We start from the raw sequence: 26,260 nt of genomic DNA, 5'->3' as shown, positions 1-26,260 counted from the left end.
GGTTGGATTAAATGGCTGACTCAGAAGGTCTCTGGCTGTCGTGGAGGGACTGTTAAAGTAAACATATTGAGATGACCAACATGGGAATCTGGCCTGACCTTCTGCTGAGTCAGAGTGGGAGTGAGAGAGGCAGAGGAAAAGCAGATTAAATATTTAATGAGTATTTCACATGGTTTTAGCGTCTCACACTTGGTTGGTTTGGGATATAAATTCTGGGTAAAGAGGTCAGGTCATCTTTCCACAGAGTGTATGCTTTTAACTTTCTAGACCTTGTTTGAATGTCTTATATTAATAGATCCCTTTAATTCACATAAACTCTGAAGACAGAATCAAGGGTTTCTTCCAAAGCACTAATGGAGAAAACAGAGTGGGGTTTAATGGCCCGGCCAGTTTCAGCAGAGTGTATAGAGTGTCTCTTCAGGGTTCTCTTCTGCTTGGCAACAGACATGACTTTTCTACTTAAAACCAAAGCTAGAGCTGGGTACAGCAGCTCACGTTATAGCAGCACTTGGAAGGCTGAGGCAGGAGGATTGCTCTGAATTGGAAGCTGGCCTTGACTATAAGTAACAAGCCAGCCCAGGAATACATAAGCAAGACTCCATCACAAAGAAACAAGACAACGAAGTGAAAATCAGAGCCAGCAATTATCCCCTGGGGCACTTTACCCCAGGCTGGGGAAAATGACTGTTTTCTCTCAGCGGAGAAACACCAAGGGACAGGAGACCCAGAAGAAGAAGAACTTGTTTTTCCAGAAACAAGCCAAGATGTCATCCCGGAGGGAGAAGTTCAGAGCATCTTCTAGAACATCTGCTGATGAAATTGGCAGCCAAAGGTGACACTGCATACTGAGGTAGGAAAGAAACCACTCGGCGAGTGACATCGCGAAGGGCATGGAGCCACGCACTCCAAGACATTTGCAACCTCCCAGGCATGGAGGGTCCCAGAACACACAGGTCTAATAACCCAGACCGAAATTTAAAATTCTATTTGTTACCATTTTATTTTTTATCTCATGAAAAAAACATCACTTTTTTTTTTTTTCTTTTTTGGCAAGGGAAACGATACTTTTCACATATAGCAGACCTACAGGAGGAGAGAGGCCAGAAGAAGCTGCAGGGGCCCCAAGAACTGCCAGGAAAGGACTCATAACCTCCCTCCCCCCAGGCCATAACCCTAGGGAACACGTGGGCTGTGAAGACCAACCATACACCGAAACCCCACCCCATGCCTTGCTGAATAGCTCAGTCAGCAGTTACCAACCCTCTGAATGCTGTGACCCCCAACCATAAAACTGCTTTTTTTTTTACTACTTCATAACTATAATTTTGCTACTGTTACAAATCGTAATGTAAATAACCCCTGTGAAAGGGTTGTTTGACCCGGAGGTCGAGGACGGCTAGGCTACGGGCATGCGAGGATTCCACCTTTCAACTCAGCGTAGCTGTGCCAACAAGTCACTCCTTAAGTATGTTTGTTTCTTACTTCCTACTTGGTTTCCACTCTTGTGCATGGCCCATGCTTTGCCCCTATGCTGCTCAGGTGAAGGTGGGCTGTTGTTTTCCTCCACATAATACACTGTCAGGCTCTCTGCACTGTACTTTTCAGCACCTGTGTGTACACCACTCTCTGCATCCTGCATCTCTTCTTCTCTCTCATCCTCACTCCTGACTCTTCATTTCCTACTTGTAATCCTGTAAAGCACCAATCTCTAAAAATCTGTGGTCCCTGCCAATAGCCCAACTTTGCCATCCAGCCAGTTCAACAACTTCATTATTGTTTAGTTTCAAAGAAGAGCTAATACGTGTTCTCTCCTTGTTCACACTACTCCATTCGCAGTTCTAGTCTGACTGACTGAAATCTGGCGGTCCTCCATACTACCCGTGGTTATTTTCTAACAGCTATCGAAGCTAAAGGGGTCTCTGTTGACGGCCACCAGAGTGGGCATTACCTGGTGGTGGTAATGCCCAGCAGTGTCGGATATTCTGCAGTTAATATTCCACGCAGGGATAACACAGAGGTTACACCAGGAACCCTGAGCTCCTGAGCGGGAATTATTTTCGGGACTATACACTCAAACTTTATCAATCCAAATCTCACTCGAATGCTGGGAATACTCCAAATAAAAGAATATATCTGCTTAAAATGTAAGCCAAGCAATGAAGGGATACCAGATATATAAACACGCATGAAAACAAATGCAACGTAACCGAAACTATCAACTGTACAGTACTGTGAGGGTGTTAGGTTGGGTGTGGAGGAACACGCTTTTAATCCTAGCACTCTAGGAGCAGAGAGCCAGCTGGATCTCAGTGTGTTGAGGCCAGCCTGGTCTACAGAGTGAATTCCAGGCTAGCCTACATAACAAGACCTTGTCTCAAAAGAGAGTGAGTTAGTTGAAATCTCAGACGAGAACTCAAAATAATAATTGTGTGACTAAAGACATAAACAGCTGACTAAAACAAGGAGTTTAACACATTCAGCAAAGTGGCAGTTTACAAAATTAGCGTACAAAAATCAGTAGCTTTCTTAGACAAGTATACTGAGAAAGAAGTCAGGATAACAATTTCACTCACAATGCTCTCAAAAAAACAACCCCAACTAACAAACCAAAGAGGTCTGAACCAACCCAAGAGCTTCTGAAATGTCTCTTTAACAAAAATTTAAAACACCAAAGGAAGACACTGGAAGATGGAAATACCTTATCATGCGGTCATGGATTAGCAAAATTAATACTATGAAAATGGATTTGTTTGTACTGAATCTACTGGTTAAATACAACCCCAGTCAAAATATGAACTCAGTTTTTTAAAGAAATAAAAACAAAGAAAAGACAAAAACAATATTAAACTTTATATGTAAGCACATTAGACCCCAAATATCCAAAGTATTCTGGGAAAATGGAATATACTGTGGAAGTTATCACACCTGTTTTCAAGTTATACTACAGATCTACAGTATTAAAAACAGCATCATCATGATACAAAAGACATACTACAGACATGTAGATCTGTAGAGACTCTCCCGTGTACTGTATGAAAGCGTCACCTGTCAATAAATAGCTGATAACCTCTTAGCTAATGCAGGACATAGGAGGTGGGAATTCCAACAGAGAGATGAACTCTGGGATAGAGTCAGAGGCAGGATATTTCCCCTGGGACTCTGAGGAAGATGGACTTATTAAACTGAGGAGAGGTAACAACCACATGCAGCACACATAGAATAGGATAAATGGCCAAAATAAGTCATGAGCTAGTTGGGGAAGAAGCCAAACCCTATGACCTAGGCATTTATTCATAAGTATTAAAGTCTCAGAGTTGTTATTTTGGGAACTGGGGTATGGGAGGAAAAGCTATGCATACAAAAGTTACATAGATCAATGGAATAGAATAGAGGACCCCAATATAATGCCACACACCCAATTTGACAAACATGTAAACCAACAAATGAAGAAATAAAAAACTCATTACAGAATAGACATTTTTAACAAATATTGTGAGAAAAGTGTGTGTCTACATACAGATGTGTTACAGGATATTTGATACCACTGTGAACCCCAAAACTGTGAACTGTGAAACCCTGCCTTTTGTTGAGCCTTAGCACACACCTTTAATTCAAGAACTTTCTGTTTATTGTAAACAGGTGATTTTGGTGTGGCTCAGCCCTACCACACATGAAGTAAAGAAAGCTCTTTACTTCAAGAGCTTTCTGTACACATGATTTAATAAAGTTGACCCTAGGTCAAGAGGCAGAGCAAGAATCCAGCTGACAGGGATTAAGGAGTAGGAGGGACTTGGAGTTGAGGGGTGTTTAAGATGGCATAGAGAAGTAGAATGGGCTTGAGCTCTCTAGATCTCTGGCTTTTTGGAGCTTTGAGCTAGCACGCCTTGGGCCTTAGGTTTTTTTGGCCTTTTCCTCCTGGACTCTCAGCTGAGAGAGTGGACATTTTGGGCTTTTTCCATCAGGACCTAAGCTGAGAAGAAAGGCCCGCTGGGTGCTTTCTCTGCCTCTCTGAGCTGCCAGGTTTTTACCCAATATCTGGCACCCAAGTCTTTACTGGTAAAATAGAACGGTTGAGATTATTCTTTTTTTTTCATAACAACATAGATGAATGAAACTAGATCCTTCTCTCTCACCCTGCACAAAACTCAACTCTAAATAAATCAAGGACCACAGATTAAGACAAGAAACTCTGAAATCAGAGAAAAAAGTAGGGAATGCACTCTATGATACAAAAGCCCATGACTCAGTGCGTCAGTTTCTAAGGAGACCATACTATTGTGGCTCTGCTAAATAGACATGCTATCAAACTGTCTTCTAAATATTAATTTTTATATCCAAGGATTAGTGCCATTTTCAGACTTGGCTGGAGAAGCTTCTTTTCGCATTGCGCAGCAATTAATTCAGAGACTCGTAACTGGTCAAAGGGGTGAGAGTGATTGTTGACTGCTCAACCGGAAATGAGACGTCTGCCACCTTTCTGTTCGCCCTCTCACAGTGGAATGTAAGTGCTCGGAGATCAGCAGAAGTGCTACGAAATGCTGTCTTCTGGACAGGCTATGACCACTGGACCCAAGAACTCACCATATGTATGGTTACCTGCATGGGATCAAGCCAAGATGATCAGCCAGCTTCTAGCAGTAACTATACTCAGGAGGTTACAGAGAAAGTATGAGTGAGGGACAGAGAGAGAGAGAAGAGGAGAGGCGTGGTGTTAGGCGGTACCCAACGGAGGGGTAGAAGAGTGAGGCAGGATATGATCAAGATGACGTGTATAGATGCATGAAATTGTTAAAGAATAAATAAAATATGTTAAATTTCATTTAGTATTGTTAATTATGTTTTTCTAATCTCTGTGTAGGACACTATTGTATGTGTGCCTTGCTAATTCTCAGATTATAATACAGTGTGTGTGCTGGGGATGAGGGGTACTGATCACGCTGCTGTGTCCCTGGAAGCTGGTCGGCTTCATTTGTTCCTACTAATGACAATACCGCATCTTATCCTCTATTTTACTGGGTGACATTATGTTCTTGCCAGTTTTGCTAGTATATATGATGCTGCTGTAAACATTTTTGAATTTGTCTCCTCATGTACATCTGCAAGAGTTTTTGATGGGAGGGGAAGCGGATAACTGGCTGGGATGATGAGCCTAGGTGCAGCCCGGTACCCCCTTGAAGGGAGACTTTGATCGCAAGGAACATGGCTCATTCCCTTCACTGTACGTGGTAGATTGCTCCCAGTATGGACCTGCTACTTGGCACTCCACAGCAGCACACAGTCACTTAGTCTCTCCAGTGTAAGTTGGACTTGATATTTTGCCAATTCGAAGAATCTAAAATGGAATTTTCTTTTGATTTTAATGTGAACTTCCTTGAAGACCCGCAAGGATACTTACTTTCCCATGGTGACAGCAGTTTGTCATAACTTTTTGATGAGTTGCCTTAGTCACTGCTCTATTGCTACACAGAGACACCATGACCAAGGCTTTTCTTGTAACAGAAAGCATTAAATTGGGGGCTTGCTTATTGTTTCAGAGGTTAGTCCACTATCATCATGGTGGGAAGCATGGTGGCACGTAGAGAAATAGTGCTGAGAGCTTTACATACTGATCTGCAGGGACAGATGGGGGTGGGACAGTTTTTGAAAACTCAAAGCCCCTGGCAGCTGACACACTTCTGTCAACCAGATCACACTTGTAAATCCTTCTAATCTTTTCAAACATTTCTTCTTCCTGGTGACTAAGCATCCAAATACAGGAGCCTACGGTGGCTATTCTAATTCAGACCACCATACCAGTGTACCCTGATTTTCATATTTTTGATCTTTCAATCAAATATCAATGGCGTGAATGCACTTTTCACTAAACACGGATCACTGTTTGAGTCCCTGAGAAGAAACGAAAGCTTCCAACAATGAGGATGTCACTGCAGTCATGTTTACAACAATTAAATCCTTGTACAGGAAAAGAACTTCACATAAAATCACACATCGGTGGTGAGCGCCCTTCTGTGGATCTAAGGCTGAAGAGGGCCAGAGAGCTGCTCACCGCAGAGCCTACAAGTCCACATGCCTTTAATCTCTGGGTTCTGTATTCTGCCCCAGGGGGCTTCTTAGTTCAGAAAGAGCAGAGGCAAATGCTAGCAAACACAAGGGCATTCTTGGTGTTACTGGGCCCTTCTGTGAGAACACTCTGAACTTGCAAAACAAGGAACAGACCCATCTACCTGTATAAAACACAATAAAAATATTTCTACATCTGTATTTTGTGGCTGTCTAGTTATATTTAATATGTAAAGATTAAAACTGATGTATGGCATGCGATTTTATTCACACATACCAGTGTGTCTGTGCTAAGCAGATAAAAGCAGCATGAACCAGAGGTCTGAATACACATAGGTTATAGGTCTGGTTCCTCTATTTTAAGTCACTGGGACATGAAATTTAAATAAATATCTCTAAATGGTGTTATCTAGTGAAAATTAACCATTGATGGTGTCTTTTCCTCAACTTTTATACACTTGTGTATCTTAATCATGGTTTTATTTAGTTTTCTGATTATGCTATTTTCTTCCTAAAGAGAAATGGGTTCATCACACACCCTGACCTTTCCCAGCCCAGGCTGTCTCCTTTCTTAGTCCCGCCTCCCTCTTCCTCCTCTTGTGATCTGCTGCACTGCTCAGATGAACTCACTGAAATGCACACAACACCCAGAGACGATGAAAACCACATGCAATGGCCCCTCTGTGGGTTTGCTTCTCATTTCATTCAGCCAGGGGCTGGGTGATCTAATACTTAATTAGAAAACACACGGAACTAATATGAAATTCAGGTAATACTGAAATATAGACAGTTTTAAAATTGGGCCTGCTGGGCATAGTGGCACACACCTTTAATCCCAGCACTCAGGAGGTGGAGGCAGGTGGATCTCTGTGAGTTTGAGGCCAGCCTGGTCTATATCGTGGGTTCCAGGACAGGCAGAGCTATATAGTAAGACCCTGTCTCAAAAACACAAACAAAAATAAATAAATAAAATCAGGCCCAAGAGCCGGGTTTTAACACACAATAAATGCTTTATAGTTGAAAAATTGTATAGTCTTTCATGCTAGATTTATTTATTGAAAAGGTAATAATTTAGAAATACTTTTCTATGTCACTAACTAAATAATCAATTAAGTGTAAACTCTCTGTGGCTATATAAAAAAACTCACTCAATTACAAGCAAAAATGAGTTCAGGAGACAGAGAGAAGAGGATCTCTGTGAGTTCAAGGCCAGCCTGATCTACACAGAGAGCTACAGGCTAGCCAGGGATCCAAAGTGAGACCTTGTCACCTCCCCTCTAAATAAGCAACAACAACAAAAAATCAGAAAAAATTAGTAATGCTTTCTTGCAGCCCACGATATAGCCAACTAAGTGGTAAATGCATTTCTGCTTAGTCTCTAATATGTCAAACCTCACAGAAAGTTCATATACCAGCTTTACAAGTGACTGACTTGCCGTGTGTTTTCTTCAAAACAAGAAGTTAGGTATTTAGTTACTGGGAAAGCCAAGGGCTCTCTCTAAAGGCTCGCATCTGCAGCGGTTAACTGGATCAGGAGCCCAGTCTCCAGGGCGCGTGGGGTACCCAGAAAAAGAAGCCATGGAGCAGCTTTGCTTATCTTAGAGCAAAGGGCAGAGGATCCTGGCGACAGTGACACGAATTCATTCAAACTCGGTCAGACACTCTCCCGCTCTTTCCAGTAACTTACAGAGTAGTTCCTAGGGCCCAAACACAGAAGGCGGGGCCTTACCCTCTAGTGTGAGAGGTAAACAAAACAGGTTCGAACGAGTCTGAACTGTGTTTATTGAAAGAAACATGCGAAATCTCCATATTACTCCCCAACAACACACTTGACTTTCAGAATCCGTCTTCAAGAACTCCACTGGGACAGAAACGCCCTTTAGAGCAGAGGTTCTCAACCTGTGGGCCGCGACCCCCGGGGGGTCTCACCTCATATCTTTACATTATGCTTCGCAACAGTAGTAAGACTACAGTTAGGAAGGAGCGACAAAAATCACTGTTTGGTTGGAGGTCACCACAGCATGGGGAACCGTGTCAAGGGAGAGCCGCACCAGGAAGGTTGATGATGGCCAACAGCAGGGGCTCGCGCCCTAAGCTCCTTGCAAGGATTAGACCAAGTGCCCCTGTTCTGCGTGCCGCAGAGGGCCCGGCACAGGCCGCGCGTTCCATAGCCATTACCTCTTACTGATGACGGTATGCACCATCAGAGCTGCGTGCGCTTGCTGTGTGGTGCGGAGCCGCTTTCCGCTCTCCCAAATACTGCTGGAAACTGCCTTCTACTCATGCATCATTGTCTCAGGCGACTCAATGCAAGTCCAGGCAGGTCATTCACAAGTCACATGACAGGGTAAACTTTACCCCCAGATTCTTTCTACCATCACAGCTTCCTCCTGAGTTCCCCAGGACAAGCTTTTGCCCGTTTCAATTTACTCTCAGTAATGCATTCAAACGATAAAGCAGTTTATGTCCTATCTCTGGGTTTTGCTTTTGTTTTATTTATACAAATTTTTTTTTTAATGTGTAAATATTTTTATTAGCAATTGAGTAAACTAAAGAACTAATAGAACATCCTTAACTCAAAATTCAAATTTAAGATTATCTCATGCTGGATCTTGAGGTAACACGATTTTTTTTTTTTTAACATTTTATTTTTTTTTTAAATTTTTTTTTATCAGTTACATTTTATTAACTCTGTATCCCAGCCGTGTCCCGATCCCTCATTCCCTCCCAGTCCCTCCCTCCCTCCCTCCCTCCCTCATCTCCACCGTGCATGGGGTAAGATGATCAATCCTCATTTAGAAAGACAGATGGGATGTGCATTGAACGTATGACAGAAGTCTACTGAGTGCATCTGAAAGACTCTAACTAGCAGTGTTTTCAAAGCAAAGACTCATGACCAAACCTTTGGCAGAGTACAGGGAATCATAAGAAAGAAGGGGAGTTAGTCTGATGGGGAAAGGATAGGAGCTCCACAAGGACCAAATATATCTGGGCACAGGGTCTTTTCTGAGACTGACATTCAACCAAGGACCATGTATGGATATAACCTAGAACCTCCACTCAGATGTAGCCTGTGGTAGCTCACTAACCAATTGGTTTCCCAAAGTGAGGGGAACAGGGACTATTTCTAACAGGAACTCGATGACTGGCTCTTTGGTCTCCCCACCCCCAAAGGGAGGAGCAGTCCTGTTAGGCCACAGAGGAGGGCTTTGCAGCCAGTCCTGAAGATACCTGATAAATCAGGATCAGATGAATGGGGAGGAGGTCCCCCCCATCAGTGGACTTATTTATACAAATTTTATACCTGAACACCCACCATGCAGCCTGTGGGTAGAAGTCTCAGGGTGACATGGGAGGGCTGGCTCTCTCCTTCCATGTGGATTCTGGGTACTCAACTCAGGTCACCAGGACTGATGACGGTTGAGTGCCTTTACCGGCTGGCTGTCTCCTAGCCCACATCTGATTTTGATCTTGATAATTTTGCTTTTCAACTTAGTCACCTCATTTTATGTGTACGAGCACTTGCTTGCATATATGTATTTGTGTGTACTAAGTGTGTGCTTGGTGCCTAGAGATGGCAGGATGTGGTAATGGACCCCTTGGGACTGAGGTTATGGATAGTTATGAACCAAACCCAGTCCTCTGTAAGAACGAGTGCTCTTATCCACGGAGCCACCTTCCAGCCCGTTTTATTATCTTTTAATATTTATTATTGTGTGTGATGTGGACATGTGTGTGGATGTGTGATGCTACAGTCTTAGTCGCAGCCAGATGTGCAACAGGTGTGAGCATTTGGTCCAGGCTTAGCACATCTCTACTGGCTTATATAGGGTTTCTACTGCTGTGATAAATCACCAAAAACAACTTCAGCATCACAGTCCACCATCAAAGGAAGTCAGGGCGGGAACCAAAGGTCGCAGAGGCCGTGGAGGAGTGCTGTTCACTGGCTTGCTCAGCCTGCTTACTTAAACAGTATCCAGGACTACCGACCCGGGAGTGGCACTGCCCAGAGTAAGCTGTGCCACATCAACTACCAATCAAGAAAACACCCCACAGGCTTGCCCATAGAACTGTCTAAACATCAGCTAATGAAGCAGGACATTTTATCAGCTGATGCTCCCTCTCTCCAAATGACTCCAGCTTGGGAGGATATTGACAAAACCAGCCAACAAAACAAGTGTCGGCTTGGGGACACAGGAGAACTTTCTCCCATGATTTTTGCCTGAATTTACTTCCTAAACACACAAGAGGGTTGGTTAGAGGTCTGTGGTCTTGCTGGTCTCTGCATGCAAGAGTGTTTTTACCCAAATTTTCAATAAACTTGGTCAAATTTTAGAGGTTGATAACTTCACCCTATGTTCCCTTGGGTGTAGGGCTTACCTTTAAGAACAGTCACCAACCTATAACCTAATTCTTATGTCTGTGTTTCTTCCTGCCAGGTGCCAGCTAAGGATTCATTTCTTCTTTTGTGTCCTTAGCACTCACTACCATGCCTGTCACCAGAAGAATGTCAATTGATAAACATTTGCTGAGTCAATCATGAATGAAACTTCTATTACATTTTGGGAAAACCACTGATTTTTGATAAACGTAGATTGCAGGAAAAAAATGAAAAAGGAGCAGAATTTATAGTGGATTTGACGTGGTCATGACTGTTCAGTAGAATCAGTACACTTTGTTTAAAAAAAAAGTGTGTGTGTGTGTGTCTCGGTGTGTTCCTAAAATCTTCATCTTTAAAACTACACGGATTAAAGGTTTTGGACAACTGATGTAAGTAAGCTGGCATGCTAGCCAGTTATGGTTCTGTAGCCACTTTTAAAGCTTAAAAAGTAGAAACAAAGCTGGGCATGGTGGCACATGCCTTTAATCCAAGCGCTCTGGGAGGAAGAGGCAGGCAGATCTCTGTGAGTTCGAGGGTAGCCTAGTCTACAAAGCAAGTCCAGGACAGCCAAGGCTACACAAGAGACCTTGTCTTGAAAAACCAAACCAATCAACCAAACAACCAAACAACAACAAAAAACCCCACCAAAACCCAAAACCAAAAAAAGTGGAAATTGTATTTATATGCTATTAATTATTGAACATGTCAAATATCTGCACGTGTGGGTGTGTATCCGGAGACCGGAGGCTGATGCTGGGTGTCCTCCTCAGTCACTCTCCGTGTATATACTGAGTCGCTGTCTCCTGCTGAACGCAGAGCTCACCTTTCTGGCTGGGCTGGCTTGCTCCAGCATTCCCTGCCTCTGCTTCCTCCGCTCTGGGACTACGGGCTGGCTGCCATGCGCCCACCTCCAAAGCCCTGTTGTATTTCACTTTATTTTTCAGCATAAATAGCTCATATGTTCAGTGTCAAAATATTTCATTTTTATTGCATTCTAGATTGAACTGATAATGTAGCGAATAAATTTTCTTTTTTTGACATTTTTAATAATAACATTTTTTTCTTTTGAGATTTCAAATGTCTTCAAGTAAATCCCAACATATGTCCAAGCTCTCCTAAGTGTTTCATCGTGAAAACATTAGCGATAGCTACAGTCTTCCTCCCTATGGCATTGGCTGCAGCTGTCGGGAGCCTTTAGAATCCCACCATGTAAAAAATCAAGAGTCTTCAACAGGGAAGATGTCTACTCCTAGGCTGCTTGAAACTCTGTTGACCAGAATTGCATACATTTTGACACGTGGTATGAATTTTCTGGCTTCTAAAGGTGGCAACCTCCTTCCCAGCTGAGAAGGGGAAAGAACTCCATTTGCCTGTGACTTTGTGTGTCTGTGTGTGCGTGTTCCTGTGGGCACACACATACCATGGTACCCACATGGAGGTTTTAGGGCAACCTCAAGTGTCAGTCGGCCATCATCGTCCGCTGTCTGAGAAAGTGTCTCTTGCTGTCTGCCACACATCCTCGGGCTGACTGGACTGCACACCTCTCTGCACTCCTTTCTCCACCTTCCATCTTGACAAGGAAACACAGGGTTACGGATGCGGGCTACGGCGTCCAGCTTTACACAGGTGAACCAGGCCCTTGCGTCTGCATTGCAAGGGCCTTACCCACCTGAGCCATCTTCCTGGCCCATCTATGACTTCTAAAAGACAAACTGACGAGCAGTGCAAGCTGACAGCCCAAGTGCAATCCCTGACAGCCATGGTGGAAGGAAAGCCCGACTCCTATAACCTCCACATGCCTGCCGTGACATACGTGTTCCTTCTATAACCTCCACATGCCTGCCGTGACATACGTGTTCCTTCTATAACCTCCACATGCCTGCCGTGACATACGTGTTCCTTCTATAACCTCCACATGCCTGCCGTGACATACGTGTTCCTTCTATAACCTCCACATGCCTGCCGTGACATACGTGTTCCTTCTACAGCGTCCATATGCCAGTCATGACATACATGTTCCTTCTATAACCTCCACGTGCCTGCCGTGACATACATGTTCCATGTTCCTTCTATAACTGCCACATGCATGCCATGACACGAGTTCCTTCTCTAACCTTCACATGCATGTCACAACATATGTGTTCCTTCCTTCATCTCTTTCTTACACAATAACAGTTAATTTTAAAAACAATTTCCAATGACTCCTATTTTCTGTTTACTTCAAGGGAGTTTGATCTTACTTCTTAGAATGCTTTCAACATGGTTGCTGTAAAAATATTAACTCAATCATCTATACTGTCCCAGAATTGGTGTCTCTTGATTTTTTTCCCCCTCTCTCATGGCTTTCTTGGTTTCTTATAGGTTGAGTGATTTTTGTATTGTATTTCGGATATTTTCAATATTATGTCCCTGGGCCTTATTTAAATCACCTATAGACTAATATTTCCATTTTATCAGGAAATCCACCTGGTTAGATTCAGGTAGGAAATTCTGGCCAGCTGGTGTAAGCTGTAGTTTCAATGTCAGTTCTGTTTCCAATATCTTTGTGGTGGTATTTACATCTTTCATCACAGTGACCACTGAGGACCCAGAGTAATCCTGATGCTTAGCTCGGTCCTCAAGCCTTTGTGGGTGCGCTGTTCCCCTCAGATCTACTGTGTACTTGGGGTGGGGGGCTATCGGATCTGTCTCTGCACTCTCCATTATCTTTTGGCTTTCTAGGTTCCCCATTCTAGTCCTCCAACTAGAGAGCCAGGACCGTTCTGCTCTGTTTCATTCTATTCCACACATTATCAATGTCTGAGACCAAAATTGGCATTTGCAGAAGTACAGAAAACAGCTGATCTACCAGGAAGGGAGTTTCTCTTTTGCAGGGTTGAGGTAACTGCTGCAAGATGTTTGAGTACTCAGGAATAAAGAACCGCAAAAAGAGAGAGAGAGAGAGGGGGGCGGAATAAAAAAATCGAATAGCAAAAGCTAGAGCTACACATTCCAGAGTCCACGCTGGTTCATGACTCACAGGAAAAGGCTTTGTCTACAGGTCTGTGCGCTCACGTCTGGCGTGTGCTCTCAGGTTCCTTGCTATCAGGCACCTGGGCTGGAAGACACCGAAGGGGAAATAAGGGAAAGACTGCCGACCTGGCAGAACTCTCATGTCTGCTCTCTCATCCGCCTCCTGGCACTTAGTCTTCAGACTGCAGCTGCCCTGTGTTTAGCTCTGTGGACGCACTTAGTGGGAAGGGCACGGTGCACTCTGCTGACTCGGCTTACTTGGAGCCTGTAGTTACCTTTTGATTTCTTCTTTCCTGCTGGTGAGCACGAGTATTTACCTAGTGTATCATTTAGCTTTTGCTGTGTAACAAAGGACTCGAAGCGAGTGGCACAAAGCCACATTTCACTTAGCTCAGGGTGCTCTGAGTCAGCTAGGGGGGATCTCTCTGCTTTGGGCTGGCGGGGCTGTGCCCTCTCTTGCATCTGCGGTCCTCTGGCAGGGGGGTGATGTAAGACACTCTAATTCATATGTCTGGTAGCCGGCTAGCTGTCACTCAGGATGTCTGTCTTCTTTCAGGTGGTCTCCCTCACCCAGCAGGCTAAGGGTCTTATTTTCATGCTGGTCTCGGGGCTCCTGACGTATCATCAGAAGACGAGTTCCAGGGCAAGAGCACTTTCAACAGCCTAGCACGAGGCTGCCTGCTGACAGCAGACCCAAGGTGGAACATCACTTGGGCCAGTCCTGTGTATACGCCACCACAACCGAGCATGAAGTCAAGAAAGTATGACACACATTTAAGATTGTCACGCCATTGCTTGTTCAGGTAACATCTTCATTGCACATAAAATGGCAGGGTCGTCACTTTCCGCTGGTTGCCTTCAGCAAGCTTTCGTCCATTGTCTTTCGACACTTACCATCACACTCAAGACCCAGTCTAATGTGTTAATGTGCTTGTAGAACTCAGTCAATACCAGAAGTAACCCTAAGATGACGTTAGGAAACGCACACTCCTTCTGTTCTCAGATTGAATTTTGTCTTTAATTCTGTTTCCCCAGGGTGTTCCTAGAATGCCCTCCACCTTCTGCACATTCTTTGTTCCCAGCCAACATCTCAGCACATGGGCTCATGTCCACAGGCACGGGGAACCTGGGACTGAGAACCTGGGAACATGCTGCTCTCTTCCTACCAACAGGACTGTCTGCGGCCATGACAGCTGTGACACCTGCTCTCCCAAGGGTCTCCTCCTGGAAGCCGGGCCTCCTGTCTGTTCTGTTTTCTCCCAGCCCAGCCTTTAGACTGTCTCCTCTCCCCAACCCCGTGTGTGTGTGTGTGTGTGTGTGTGGTGTATGTGTATGTGAGTGTATTGTGTGTATGTATATGTATGTGTGTGTTTGTGTGTGTATACGTGTTTGTGTATGTTTATGCGTGTATATATGAGTGCATGTGTGAGGTGCGTGTGTATGTGAGTGTATGTGAGTACATGTATGTGCATGTATATATGTGTGTGTAAGTGTATGTTTGTGTATGTGTATGTATGTGTGTGTGAACGTGTATTCAAGTGCCTGTGAAGGTCAGGGTCAACCTTGGGTGTTTCCTTGGGCGGCAGCCACCTTGTTTTCTCAGACGGAATTTCGCACAGGGTTGTAGCTCACCAAGAAGAGCAGGATGGCTAGTCAGGGTACCCGCCTCCATCAAGTGTATTCAAGCTGTCTCCTCAGCCTGGTCCTCCCTGTTTCTATGATGCCTTCTGTTTGCCTCTACAACAAGTTTATGAAACACTGACAGCGATCAAAACAAGAAACTAACACATGTACACAAACCCGAAACCTTTCCTGGACCCATATAATTCTTTAAACACCTACACACTTTTATCACTTCTCTTCCTCATCATAGGCAAATTTCCAGAAGATGTCGTCCATATTTCCTGCTGTGTTAGCAGCAGTGGTCCATGATAGAACAGACCGCCCGGTCCAGCAACGAAGGCTGCACGTCTTTTCCCTGACCCTTGCCTGGGAAGAGACTGTTTCCCAGGACGACCTGGGATTGCTTCCTCTGGGGAAGTAGCCACACTGTGGAGCTATTTAAATCTGGCCCTGTCAATGCTGCCCGGTGCACGCACACTCTGAGCTCTGTGCTATGTGAATGGCATTCATGCTTGGTTTTATCCAATACTTTATTTGCTCAAGAAACAGCTGCTGAGCATCTAGCATGTATCATTAACTGTGGAGACTACAAAAAGTCTTTTCCTTCGGAGCTTGGATGCAAATTAAGCAGAGACAAAACCACGTAAATATAGAATATACCAGAAAGGTATATTCTAAGTTATATGTGTATAACACACACAAACACACACATACATATACATACACACACCTACACTCACATAAGTTATATATGTATACCTACACACAACCATATATATATATATATACATATATTCAGACATATCATATATTATATATATTATTATACTATGTGTGTATGTGAGTGAGGCAGAAGTCTGTGAAATGGTCTGACAGAGGAATAATGGGAGTTACTTAAAATCCAAAGGATCATGCTAGTTTCCCTATTTCTGCCTCTGCTTTGTCATTTCATGATTACTTAGGATGTAAGGCAGCTAAAGCCTCCATCCAACTGCCTTCTTATTCAGAAGGTCTTATTTCATTGCTCACCCTAATGTTGGAAACTCAAAGTGTGCATTTCAATAGGACCAGAATACCATTTCAGCCCATTCTCCACTGACAGACAGTTTGGGGACAAACTGTTCACTGTATATACTGCTTTCCCACGTCTTTAGACACTAAACATTGGTGGGATCTGGACCATGCTGTTTCCATTAAGGTTTTAGTTTATAAAATAACTATCATATTGGGCATCTTCTTTACACAGTATGTTTATGTACAAAATTCTCACAGAGAGGCAGACAGAAGGAAATAAAAGTATCCTAGAGAAACCTCAGTAAGTTTTCAAATATTTCTTAGCAACTGTTCTCAAAGTAATTAATTATGGTTCAACTACTGACACTTGGGTATGAGTGCCAAGGTAACATGCCGTATGGTCAAAACTTCCAACATTGCTGACATCAGTTGGTTTTTTTAAAAAAATCATTATGTAATGCATTTTCAAGGAGACACACATGGATTGTGGCATAACTCCCCCTAAGACTTTGATAAAGCTTCTGAACAGATGGCAAATGGCTAGTCTGTAGCTGCTCACCTGCTAAACTTCCAGCCAGGTGAATCATACATGTCTTCTTGTTGCCAGGCAACAAGGCAACTATACAAAGCCAAGAAAAACAGCACCAACCACTGCCACTCATTTACTGGAGCCAGCCATCTTGGTGTATAATTCACAAAAAAACAACTGAAACCATTTCATAAAAAATACTTCAGAAAATTCTAAATATGAAACAGCAGTTCAGTTTTGATTTATTTCTAGAAAAACAAGCTAGCCATAAGGTTGCGAAGACTCAAGACAGCCAGCTAGTAGTGCTAGCTTGGGCTTTTTTTTTTTTTCTTATATCAATAATTAAGCTGTCCCTTGAGGCCACCAGAATACCATTTAATTCTTCTGCTACAGTGCACTAAAATGCCTTGGAAAAGTTCTTGTTATATTATTTACGAATGTTGCATAAGCATACTAACTCATGTCCGGTAGCTCCCTGCTAATAAAAAAAAAAAATGAAAAAACAAAGCAGTCCATTTACTTTTCAGGGAACATATTACTGAGTAAGTCACATCCATGACTGCCATTACTCCAGAAACTCAAAAGGATAAGAAGTGCATCCAAGCTGTGACAGTCTGAGGCCACCCCTGTCCTGGGAATTCTTTTCCCGATTATGCAACCTAAGCTAAATAACACTGGTAAATGAGAGACTCAAATGTCCGGTCACAGACGGTATGGAGCCAAGCAGACAGTTCTGCCCAGCACAAAGCCATCAAACACCCTATGTGAGGGGGTGGTTACAGATGTGAGAAATGCTAATATTTTACATGAGAAGGGCAGGTTGCCAAGCTACAGGCAATGGTATCTCAATTTAAAAAATCTGTAATATACAAATAAATGTAACACACATATATAATTGTGAATACATAAAATATATAGCATATTGCATATTACACATATGAATACACATACCGATATTGAAAAATGCAAAACAGTAGTTGATTGTGTTAATTGGGTAATTAAAAATATTTTTAGTGTTTCCTACATTTTTATAAGGAATATACATTGTCATATTTAAAACAAGAACTAAGACTATGCCTAAGCAGGTTGTCAGAGTTCAGTATTTCAAAATGTGTTTGTTTAAAAAAATATCCATTTGTGTGTGTGTGTGTGTGTGTGTGTGTGTGTGTGTGTGTGTGTGTGAAGCACCTTTATCCTGAACTGAACTATGCTCTGGCCCCTCATAGATGTTTTCCCAAAACAAGGTCAGAGCCTTTAAGACTGGCAATTGACTAGTGCTTTGAATGTATTTTTGTTTTTTTAATTAACGTCAACTAATGCATCTGTTTGGACAGTAAATTACTTTAAACGTTCTCTTTGTCAGCACGGCTTTATCCCTGTGAAATGTCTCTGTCCCTCACATTGAAGCACATAAATAGATAGAGCTTACTTTGATAAAAACAAACGAGAGACTATGGATCTTAGTAGTAATCTCTCCTTCCTGTCAGCTCAACCCACACAACCCATGATGCCCAAAGGGGGCTAACAATTCTTACTTACCAGTCTGAATCTGCTAACCTATGGGCTTGGGCCAGAGGAGGGCTAGTCTCAGTAGCCTGAAGCCAGTTTGCGCTACTTTAGTGTGGAAGGGCATGGTGGCGCTCTATCACCCCGCCGCAGTCCATGACTGACTAATGACAAGCACAGTAAAAGGCAGGCCCAGTAGAAAACAATGTCAGCTGTAGTGGGACAATGATTGCTCAAAACACATTTCATAGCCCCCCTTCTTATCTTCTGGTTCACAGTCTTTCTGTTCCTTTTTTCAGGATATTTCTTCAGGAATAAAGGGAGTGGTATAAGTGTCCTTTTGCTGGCTAAGCCCTTAATTGTCACTTATTCTCAGCATCAAAAGTAGTAAGAGTATCCTCATTCACTTATCTCTGCCACAAAAAGCTCCTCTGGTTAAGGTTGAGAGAGGCATCTGGAAGTTTGGAGCCATGCCAACTCAGGCACGCACTAGTGAGTTACCCCTGGGGCCTAAGACCCCCTCAGCCTGGAGTTTTGACTGAGTTAACAGAACCAGGTAAGAATTTCCTCCTGTAGCCTCAGATCCAGAGACCACTTGGTTACCCACGTAACAGCTGTGCTGCTAGCGCAGCAGTGGGTGCCCTGCTGGGCAGGAAGGCATACTTCTGAGGAACACTGAATCTTCTTCCTCCAGCAGCTGGCTACCAACTGCTAACAGCTCCTCGGCTCACAAGCCCATCCCTACCCTCCACAGTAGAATTGTTCGCTGGCTTGATCTCATACAGATCTTATGCAGGCAGCCACAGCTGCTGTGAGTTTGTGAGCAGAAGGGCTTTGTCACATCCAGAAGTCATTGCTTCTCAGCAGTCTTTGGCTGAGAAGAACCTCTGGCTCTTACAATATTTCTGTTTGCCCTCCTATTATGTTCTGGGAGCTCTGGGAGTGAGGATATAGTTGTTCCATTTAGAGCTGGGTACGCCAGCCATCAGTTAATCATTCTCCACACTCTGACCAGCTGAGTCTCTATATCAGCCATCCACAAAAAGCAGCTTCTCTGCCGAGGACTGAGAGCTGTTTTTACAATGACCCTCGGGTTCTAGGATTAGAACTGCCCAGCCATGCACGGCATTTCCCGTCTTATACTTTTTTTAAAACTTTATTTTTTAATTAGCTTACCCAGCAGCAGGTTTTTTCATACAGTTGTGTAGTGTTTTGTTTTGTTTTGGCTAACCCTATTCTACTGTATCTTCCTCTTCCTTACCCCTCATCCCTAGGCCAACTGAAACTTTCCCACCTCCAGGACTCCTCCCCTCAGGCATCCCCAGTCCCATGTCCCTTTTCAATACTCCTGGATTCCGCAGGTGCTACAAGTTAAACAAATACACAGATCTAAAGATTCAAGACTAGTATGCCCATATGAGAGAAAACACAGGGCAGCCCATTTGAGAGACAGCACAAGGCATTTATCTTTCTGTGTCTGCGTTACCTCATGGACTATGTATTTTTCCATAGTTCCATCCATTTATTTGCAAATTTCATTTTTCTTTGCAGATGAAAAAGTTCTATTATGTGTTTATATTACATTGTTATTATTCATTCTTCAGTTGGTAGACACCAAGGCTAATTCCATTCCCTAGTGTTATGAATCGAGCAGTGATTACCATGAGTGAGCAAGTATCTCTGTGTAAGTACATGGACACTCTGCTCTCCAAGGCTATGTTCAGGGTGGAATGGATTTTTGCAGGAAAGGAATACAGCCAAAGCCAAAGCCTAATCTCAAAAGTGTTTGACCATTCACGTAAAGTGATATGACCCATTATCAAACCCCCGAACCCTAAGAAAGTCCATAGTAGCTCCGAGCTGTCTAACACCTGTGAGCAAAGACAAGCATGCACAGACAGCATGCCTCCTCCTACACCCTTGGGAACGCTCTTCCATCACCCCACAATGTGGCTTACTGGGTTTGTCCACCAAGAGTCGGGAGGAGCCCTGAGCAGGAGCACAGTGCTGGGCACCCTTTGAAATCCAAAGGGGCAGCTCACAGATGTCACATCTCGTTATTGGTAAAGAAACAAAACAAATTATGCAAAACAAAGGAAGATAAACACACATTAACAATTTCGGAACAATTCATGAACAAACCATAGCTTTCAAGGTATGCTGAGACACGGGTGTAATTTAAGACAGGCAAGGGACACTGCTTTATAATTCCCTCTGAATTACATGTTTCTATAGGACAGGCCTGAAGCTGGCAAGCCCATGTGAGGGGCGTTTGAATAGGCGGTTTCTGCAATGTGGCTGCAGCATGACCTCGGCTGTGACTGCTGGCCCTGATGGCGTTTTCATGTGCAGTGTGTGAGCTTTGCTTTCTGTCTGCAGGTCACCGTCTTTCAGGTCAGCCACGGAAGGAGGAAGAGCCCTCCATTCTAGGAGGCAGGCTAGAAGCAGGGGGAAGCACACCGGCTTCTCTTCTTGGGAGAAAATTAAATGTGAGACTTGATATTGAAAGAAACCCTTGTACACAAGGAGTCCCCCAATTCAGACCTCCTCCAAGATTAGTGAAGCATAAACTTAGAAACAGCAGGGTCCTCTTCCGTCTAAATTTCCATTTCTCATAACTGGGGGTGGGAATAGGGGCCGGGGTCTAAAATAAGCTCATTTTATTGAGTAAATGAAGCAATCAGTGAAGGCTCAAGGATAGGATTTTCCGAGTGAAACAGAGGTTGGGGTCTGAGTGGCATGGAGTACTGGCTTGGCCTTCACTTGGTTATTCACCGAGTGTTGAAACGTTAGGATGAAAAAATAATTTAGCTATAAGCAACAATGGTGTGAGTGGATTCTGGGGTCCAGTTAGAAAGACTGCTTAATTAGTTTCAAAGTACTCCAAGCCCACTCAGCTGCTAACAATGTTAACGCCAATTTCCATTCCAAGTAACTTTTCTTCCCGTCTTTGATGCGGGGTCACTAATTACTGGCCACTTCTGACCAGCAGCCTTAATTCAGGGTTTTTAAAAGAGTAAATCTTAAGTTCAATGTTTTAATAACTGGGTATTATTATTGTTTAAAGGGTTTTACTTTATTTTTAAATTATGTGTGTGAATGTGTGTCTCTGTGTGGGTTTGTGCATGTACGCGTGGGGCCTGCAGAGGCCCGGGGGCATCCTATTCCCTGAAGCTGGAGTTATGAGAGCTTATGAAGCACCTGACATGGAAGCTGGGACTCGAACTTGGATCTTCCGCAAGAGCAGTGCATGCTCTTAAACACTGAACCATATCCTCAGCCCTGTGTTACTGTAAAAGGTCTCCCAGTGTTTCCTACTACTCTGCATCAAACTGGAGTTTTCTCCAGAGTCTTCCTCGTTATATTGATTTGGATACAAAAGCATTCCTGCAATTACCCACTCGAAACTCCTGATATGACAGAACAGTTCGGGTGAAAGGACTGCTACTGATTAAATGTAAGAGGCCAGAACTATCAAGCACACAGCATCTATACGGATATCTATAAAGATGGAATACTTTGAAAAATAAGGTCACCTTAAACTCTCTCCCAAAGGAGACACACACACAGGATGCCACAGAGGCTAAGGGCCACTTCAGGCTCACTCTGATGGTTTCATTTTGATGGAAAACAGGCTTTGAAGCCACCCTAGCTCAGTAACAACGAAAAATGAACTGGAGGACTGGAAATTAGGTGATTATGAAAGACAAATCCAGATGTGGATGTACCAGCCTGTAATCGCAGCACCCAGGAGGCAGAGAGGAGAGCATCATACTTCCCTACAGCCAGGAGACCAAAACAAACACAGAACACAACAGCTCAAAAGTGGGAAGGAAAGGTAGGTCTTTCTTTCCAGGGACCTGAGATTGGGACTTCAAAGATTGAGATCCAACTTCCTTTGTGTTCAGAATGACAAGGTGTGTTTCAGCAGGGGTAACTAACTAACCTTTTGAAACATGACTTTGCCACCTGAGATCTTTGTGATTGAGAAACTAAATAGAAGCAAAATCAAAACAAAACGAAGCCCTCAAGGTTATGTAATGTTGAGTAAGTTAATGAGTTTGTGTTGGGCCACATGCATGGTGTCCTTGACTGCAGGCGGGCTATGGGTGGACCGAATATTAATGGGCTGACACTTTCCTCAGGAAGCCCTGTCCCTCTGGTTGTAAAGACTGACCTCTTCCAACTCACCCACCATGATTAAGAGAGAGAAGGCTGTTCAGGGTGTATAGAATGCCCCCATTAAACAACAGTTCGCAGGACTCTACCACCTGTACAGAAAGTGTGAGCATCTAAGCAAGAAGGATTCTAGTAGCAAACAAGCAAGTATGTGTCTGTCTGATTTTTTTATTTGCTGTGCATTTCCTAGATTCCTCTTTACAAGGTAGGATTTCATTTTCCCAACTTCTGGGAAAATTGGTCGTGGGCTTTTGAAACTCACAGCTGATCCCTCTCCGGGAATGGCCCTTAAGAATTCCATAAAATGAAACTGCCTTTCCTAAGAGCATTCTAAGTTCAAGGCCTCCAAATCCAAAGCCCAGGGCTCCTTGCCTGGATCTGATCTATCTCCAGAGGTTCTCTAAGCCCCAGAATCCACTGAGCTCAGCCTCTCCATCTGCCCAACCTTGCTTGGTTCACTCTCTGGAAGAGTAGACAGATGGCATTCTCTTGAATCTCTCAAACAATCTCCCGAGCTCACAAAACAAGGAAGCAGAAGAGCCAATGTTCTCATCCCAACACGTGACTGTCAGTCCCAGTTTCTATCAGTTTCACTGAGCCCTTGTCCTGGTCATGTGAGTTTCCGCCTTCTTTGGCCATCTTTGCTCTATCCCATCACTCCTTCTCATCCTATGGACCACAGTCCAATCCCATTGAACTCTGTACGTACTACACACACACACATACACACACACACACACCACACCACACCACACCGCCAAACATCCCTGCAGGCCCTAGAAAGGCCCCTTGTCTTTCCTTGCCTCATGAGAGCGTTCCCCTCCATTACCAGAGCTTCTGACTGGAAGCCTTTCCTGCTTCAGGTTAAGTGAACAGCCCCACCCTCCATGCTCCCACAGTGGGTTGCACATCCCTTTAGCTTGGGAATGCTTAATTATTATAATGATCTCCTTGCAAGCAGAGCCACATCTTTTAACTGAGCTTCACCAGCCACAGAGCTTACAGATGTTTTGTTCAGCGGATGAATAAATGAGGAACTGGCAGAATCCTTGCCAATGCCCTCATCCCCGGAAAGCATCTTTTAGCAGCATCCAAGTATGGATTCACTGCAACCTTCCTGAGACCAGCCTTTTTCCATCACTGCAGCCTGACACCCAGTATTCGGACACCACCATAGATGCTCACTGATGCCACCAAACTGAATACAGTCTCCACAGGAGGGGAGCGTGGAGAGGCAAGAAGATTAGATTCCTTCACTCTCCTGCCTCAGTGGAAACTAATATACATTTTTAAGCAATCTTACATAAGATGTGAAGACAATGCTCTACCTAGTCTTAGATACAAGACAGAAGGTTCTCCTTTGTTTGAAACACATCTCTCTCTCTCTTTCTAGCACAGCACACAGTGACTTAGAATTTGCTACATTCCATCACTTGTTCCATCCCATCACTCATTCTCATCCTATCGATTCAGTCCAGTCCCATTGACCTAGGGCAGAAATAAACTCTAATGTGGCTACATTAAGTACAACAGAGATTTCCTGGCTGGCCTGTGTGACACTACTACAGCCCCGCCTGACACCACATCTTTGTTTTAAGTAGCTCTGAAACTCAAATACATCGTGAATCGACAGGGCATGCCCCTACCTCCTCTGAAGCTGAAAAGTTTCTAAAGAAAGGTCTGGGTATAAATCTAGGCAGGGAACACTACTGACACAAAGCTGAGAAGGTCTGTGGAGAGTCACACTCTCAGCGTGGAACTGAGAGCAAGATGGGCAGCTGTGTGTGTCCTTTGCACGGCAAATGCTCTAATTTTGTTACTGCTCGCAACAAAAACGTCCAAACAACAAAAATATTTGCCGAGAGCTGACCGAAGCTAATGATGACATGACGACTTAAAAGCCCAACGTTTTTTTGGTTTTTGTTTTTTCATTTTCTGTAAATGGATTTAGGAAGGAAGAAGCACTCCAACACATTAGAAACAGAATTTTCTGGGCCCTGTGGGATTTTTTTCCCCACTTCACTCTCTCATAAGACGACAGTACGATCACATTTTTCCTGGGAGAGCAGCACGTGCTGAGCTTTGCATGTCTGGTCACGTGCGGGACCCGAGTCTCAGTGGGGCTGTACTCTAAGCGTGGACGTCGGGTGAAACAAGGTGATTGTTGCAGGTACTTCAAAAAATAAAAAATAAAGATTCTCATTACTTAAATTAAGTGTGTGTTTGTGTGTACAGGGGTATGAACATGTGAGGGAGGGAGTTATGGAGAGCAGAGGCATCAGGTCCCCCCGGAGCTGGAGTCATCAGCAGTTGTGAGCTGTCCGACCTGGGTACTGGGAACCAAATTTGGGTCCTCTAGGTTTAAGCTAATTAGCATAAACCACCAACCTGTCTCTCCAGCACTGTGTAAGTACCCACCATCAACAAGACTTTTCAATTCATGTTTTGTCAAGTCAAATATTCATCAATTTACTGAATATAAATAAGTATATCTAGTAGATGATGCTATATACATTACACACACCACACACAAACGCTATAAGTACTCCTGCTCAGGTATGTTGTTGTAGTTGTTTTCTGTTTTTTTGAGACAGGGTTTCGCTGTGTAGCCTTGGCTATCCTGGACTTGCTTTGATAGACCAGGATGGCTCAAATGCACAGCAATCCATCTGCCTTTGCCTCCCCGAGTGCTGGGATTAAAGGCATGCAGGAAAATAATGTGTGTTTTTAGAACATTCGCTCATTTAATTCTTTTCAGGCACGTGGGCCTACGTGGCTATCCACAAGGATTATCTGGAGGCACACCATGGCAGGATGTATGCAGTCTACCTTTTTAAACATCCGGGTGGAATCCTCGCTTATCTGCATGAACCTCATGATGACGTTGTTCAGATAGATGTCGCTCAGGGTGGCATGGTCTTTGCTTTCTCGTCTCACTTGGTTCAGGAGCAAATACCAGCAGTTCACGGGAGACAACAGGTTCTGGTCTTTCCTGAGAGGTAAAGAAGGACAGAATTACCACCCCTTTCAAAGCTGCCTGGCTCAGCCGAGAGAGGTCACCCGTGCGGACACAGACCGAGGAGCCACAGCAGATGGGTGCTGCCACTGCTCGCTCTGCTCTGAGCATTTCTCACGTCAGGGCACGCCACGGCCTGTGGGAATTCTGCAATTCAGCAGGCCTGGAAAGAGGACTTGCCTCAAAAACCCGGCCCAACCTGCAGCCGCTGACCAGGGCCCCAGGAGCCCAACCTCGACAGTGCTTGGGCAGCCCTAGGTTTAGCACCCCACTAAGGAAAGCGCTGCTGTTTACACGAGACCCTGTTGGCTACTGTGACACACAGCCTGGTCGGCGCGGCTCACAAAGTCTGCTTTGAGGGTTCCGTCTACTGCTGGAAAAGAAATTTGGCTAGGCATGCTTTCCACAGGATACAGACTTGAGTGTGATTTATTAACCCCTGGATGCAGAGCCTCCAGCCTCCAAAAACCCTTCCTGGGGAATCTGAGCTTTATAGTGCTGTCTCAAGGCTCACGAACAGAGCCCACAAGCGTGCTGGCTCTTGGTATTATCTTAGATAATAAAACTAAATGAACGACAAAGCACACAAAATTAGACATATGCATATATATATTCAAAGACAAACACCATCCCAACATGGTGAACAACCAAAATGTCGCTGCGTAATACTAAAAGTGTAATTTGCTGTTGTTGACTATAAAAACTAATTGCGAAATGGCAAAATGGCAGTTTTTCTCCTGACTCAGGCACGGAAGTGCCATTAATCACATGTGGGGTTTCATTAATGTTTCTTCTTTTTAATTGGCATGAGTATCTGAGAGGGAGGGATGGGGTTGGGGAAGAGACAGGGGTGTACAGTGTAGAGGTCTGATGGGGACCCTTGCCTTCCACAGTGTTGGAACAAGGGCTCTCATTATTTACCACTGTGTAAGCCAGGCTC

General features: G+C 44.0%; 1 protein-coding gene across 3 annotated transcripts in view; it reads right to left on the bottom strand.

Moving 5' to 3' along the window:
* Positions 1–26,260, bottom strand: part of Srgap1 (SLIT-ROBO Rho GTPase activating protein 1) — a 258,275-nt gene that overhangs the window by 108,834 nt on the left and 123,181 nt on the right. For all 3 annotated transcript variants that reach the window (XM_021655170.2, XM_021655176.2, XM_060371008.1), the window contains exon 3: positions 25,134–25,296. In XM_021655170.2, the coding sequence (XP_021510845.2) occupies positions 25,134–25,296 (163 nt within the window). The remainder of the gene's footprint in view (positions 1–25,133; positions 25,297–26,260) is intronic.

This window comes from Meriones unguiculatus, chromosome 17, assembly GCF_030254825.1.
Source record: "Meriones unguiculatus strain TT.TT164.6M chromosome 17, Bangor_MerUng_6.1, whole genome shotgun sequence".
Lineage (NCBI taxonomy): Eukaryota > Metazoa > Chordata > Mammalia > Rodentia > Muridae > Meriones > Meriones unguiculatus.
Note: the sequence above shows the minus strand (reverse complement) of the source record. Positions and strands in the feature narration are given on the sequence as shown.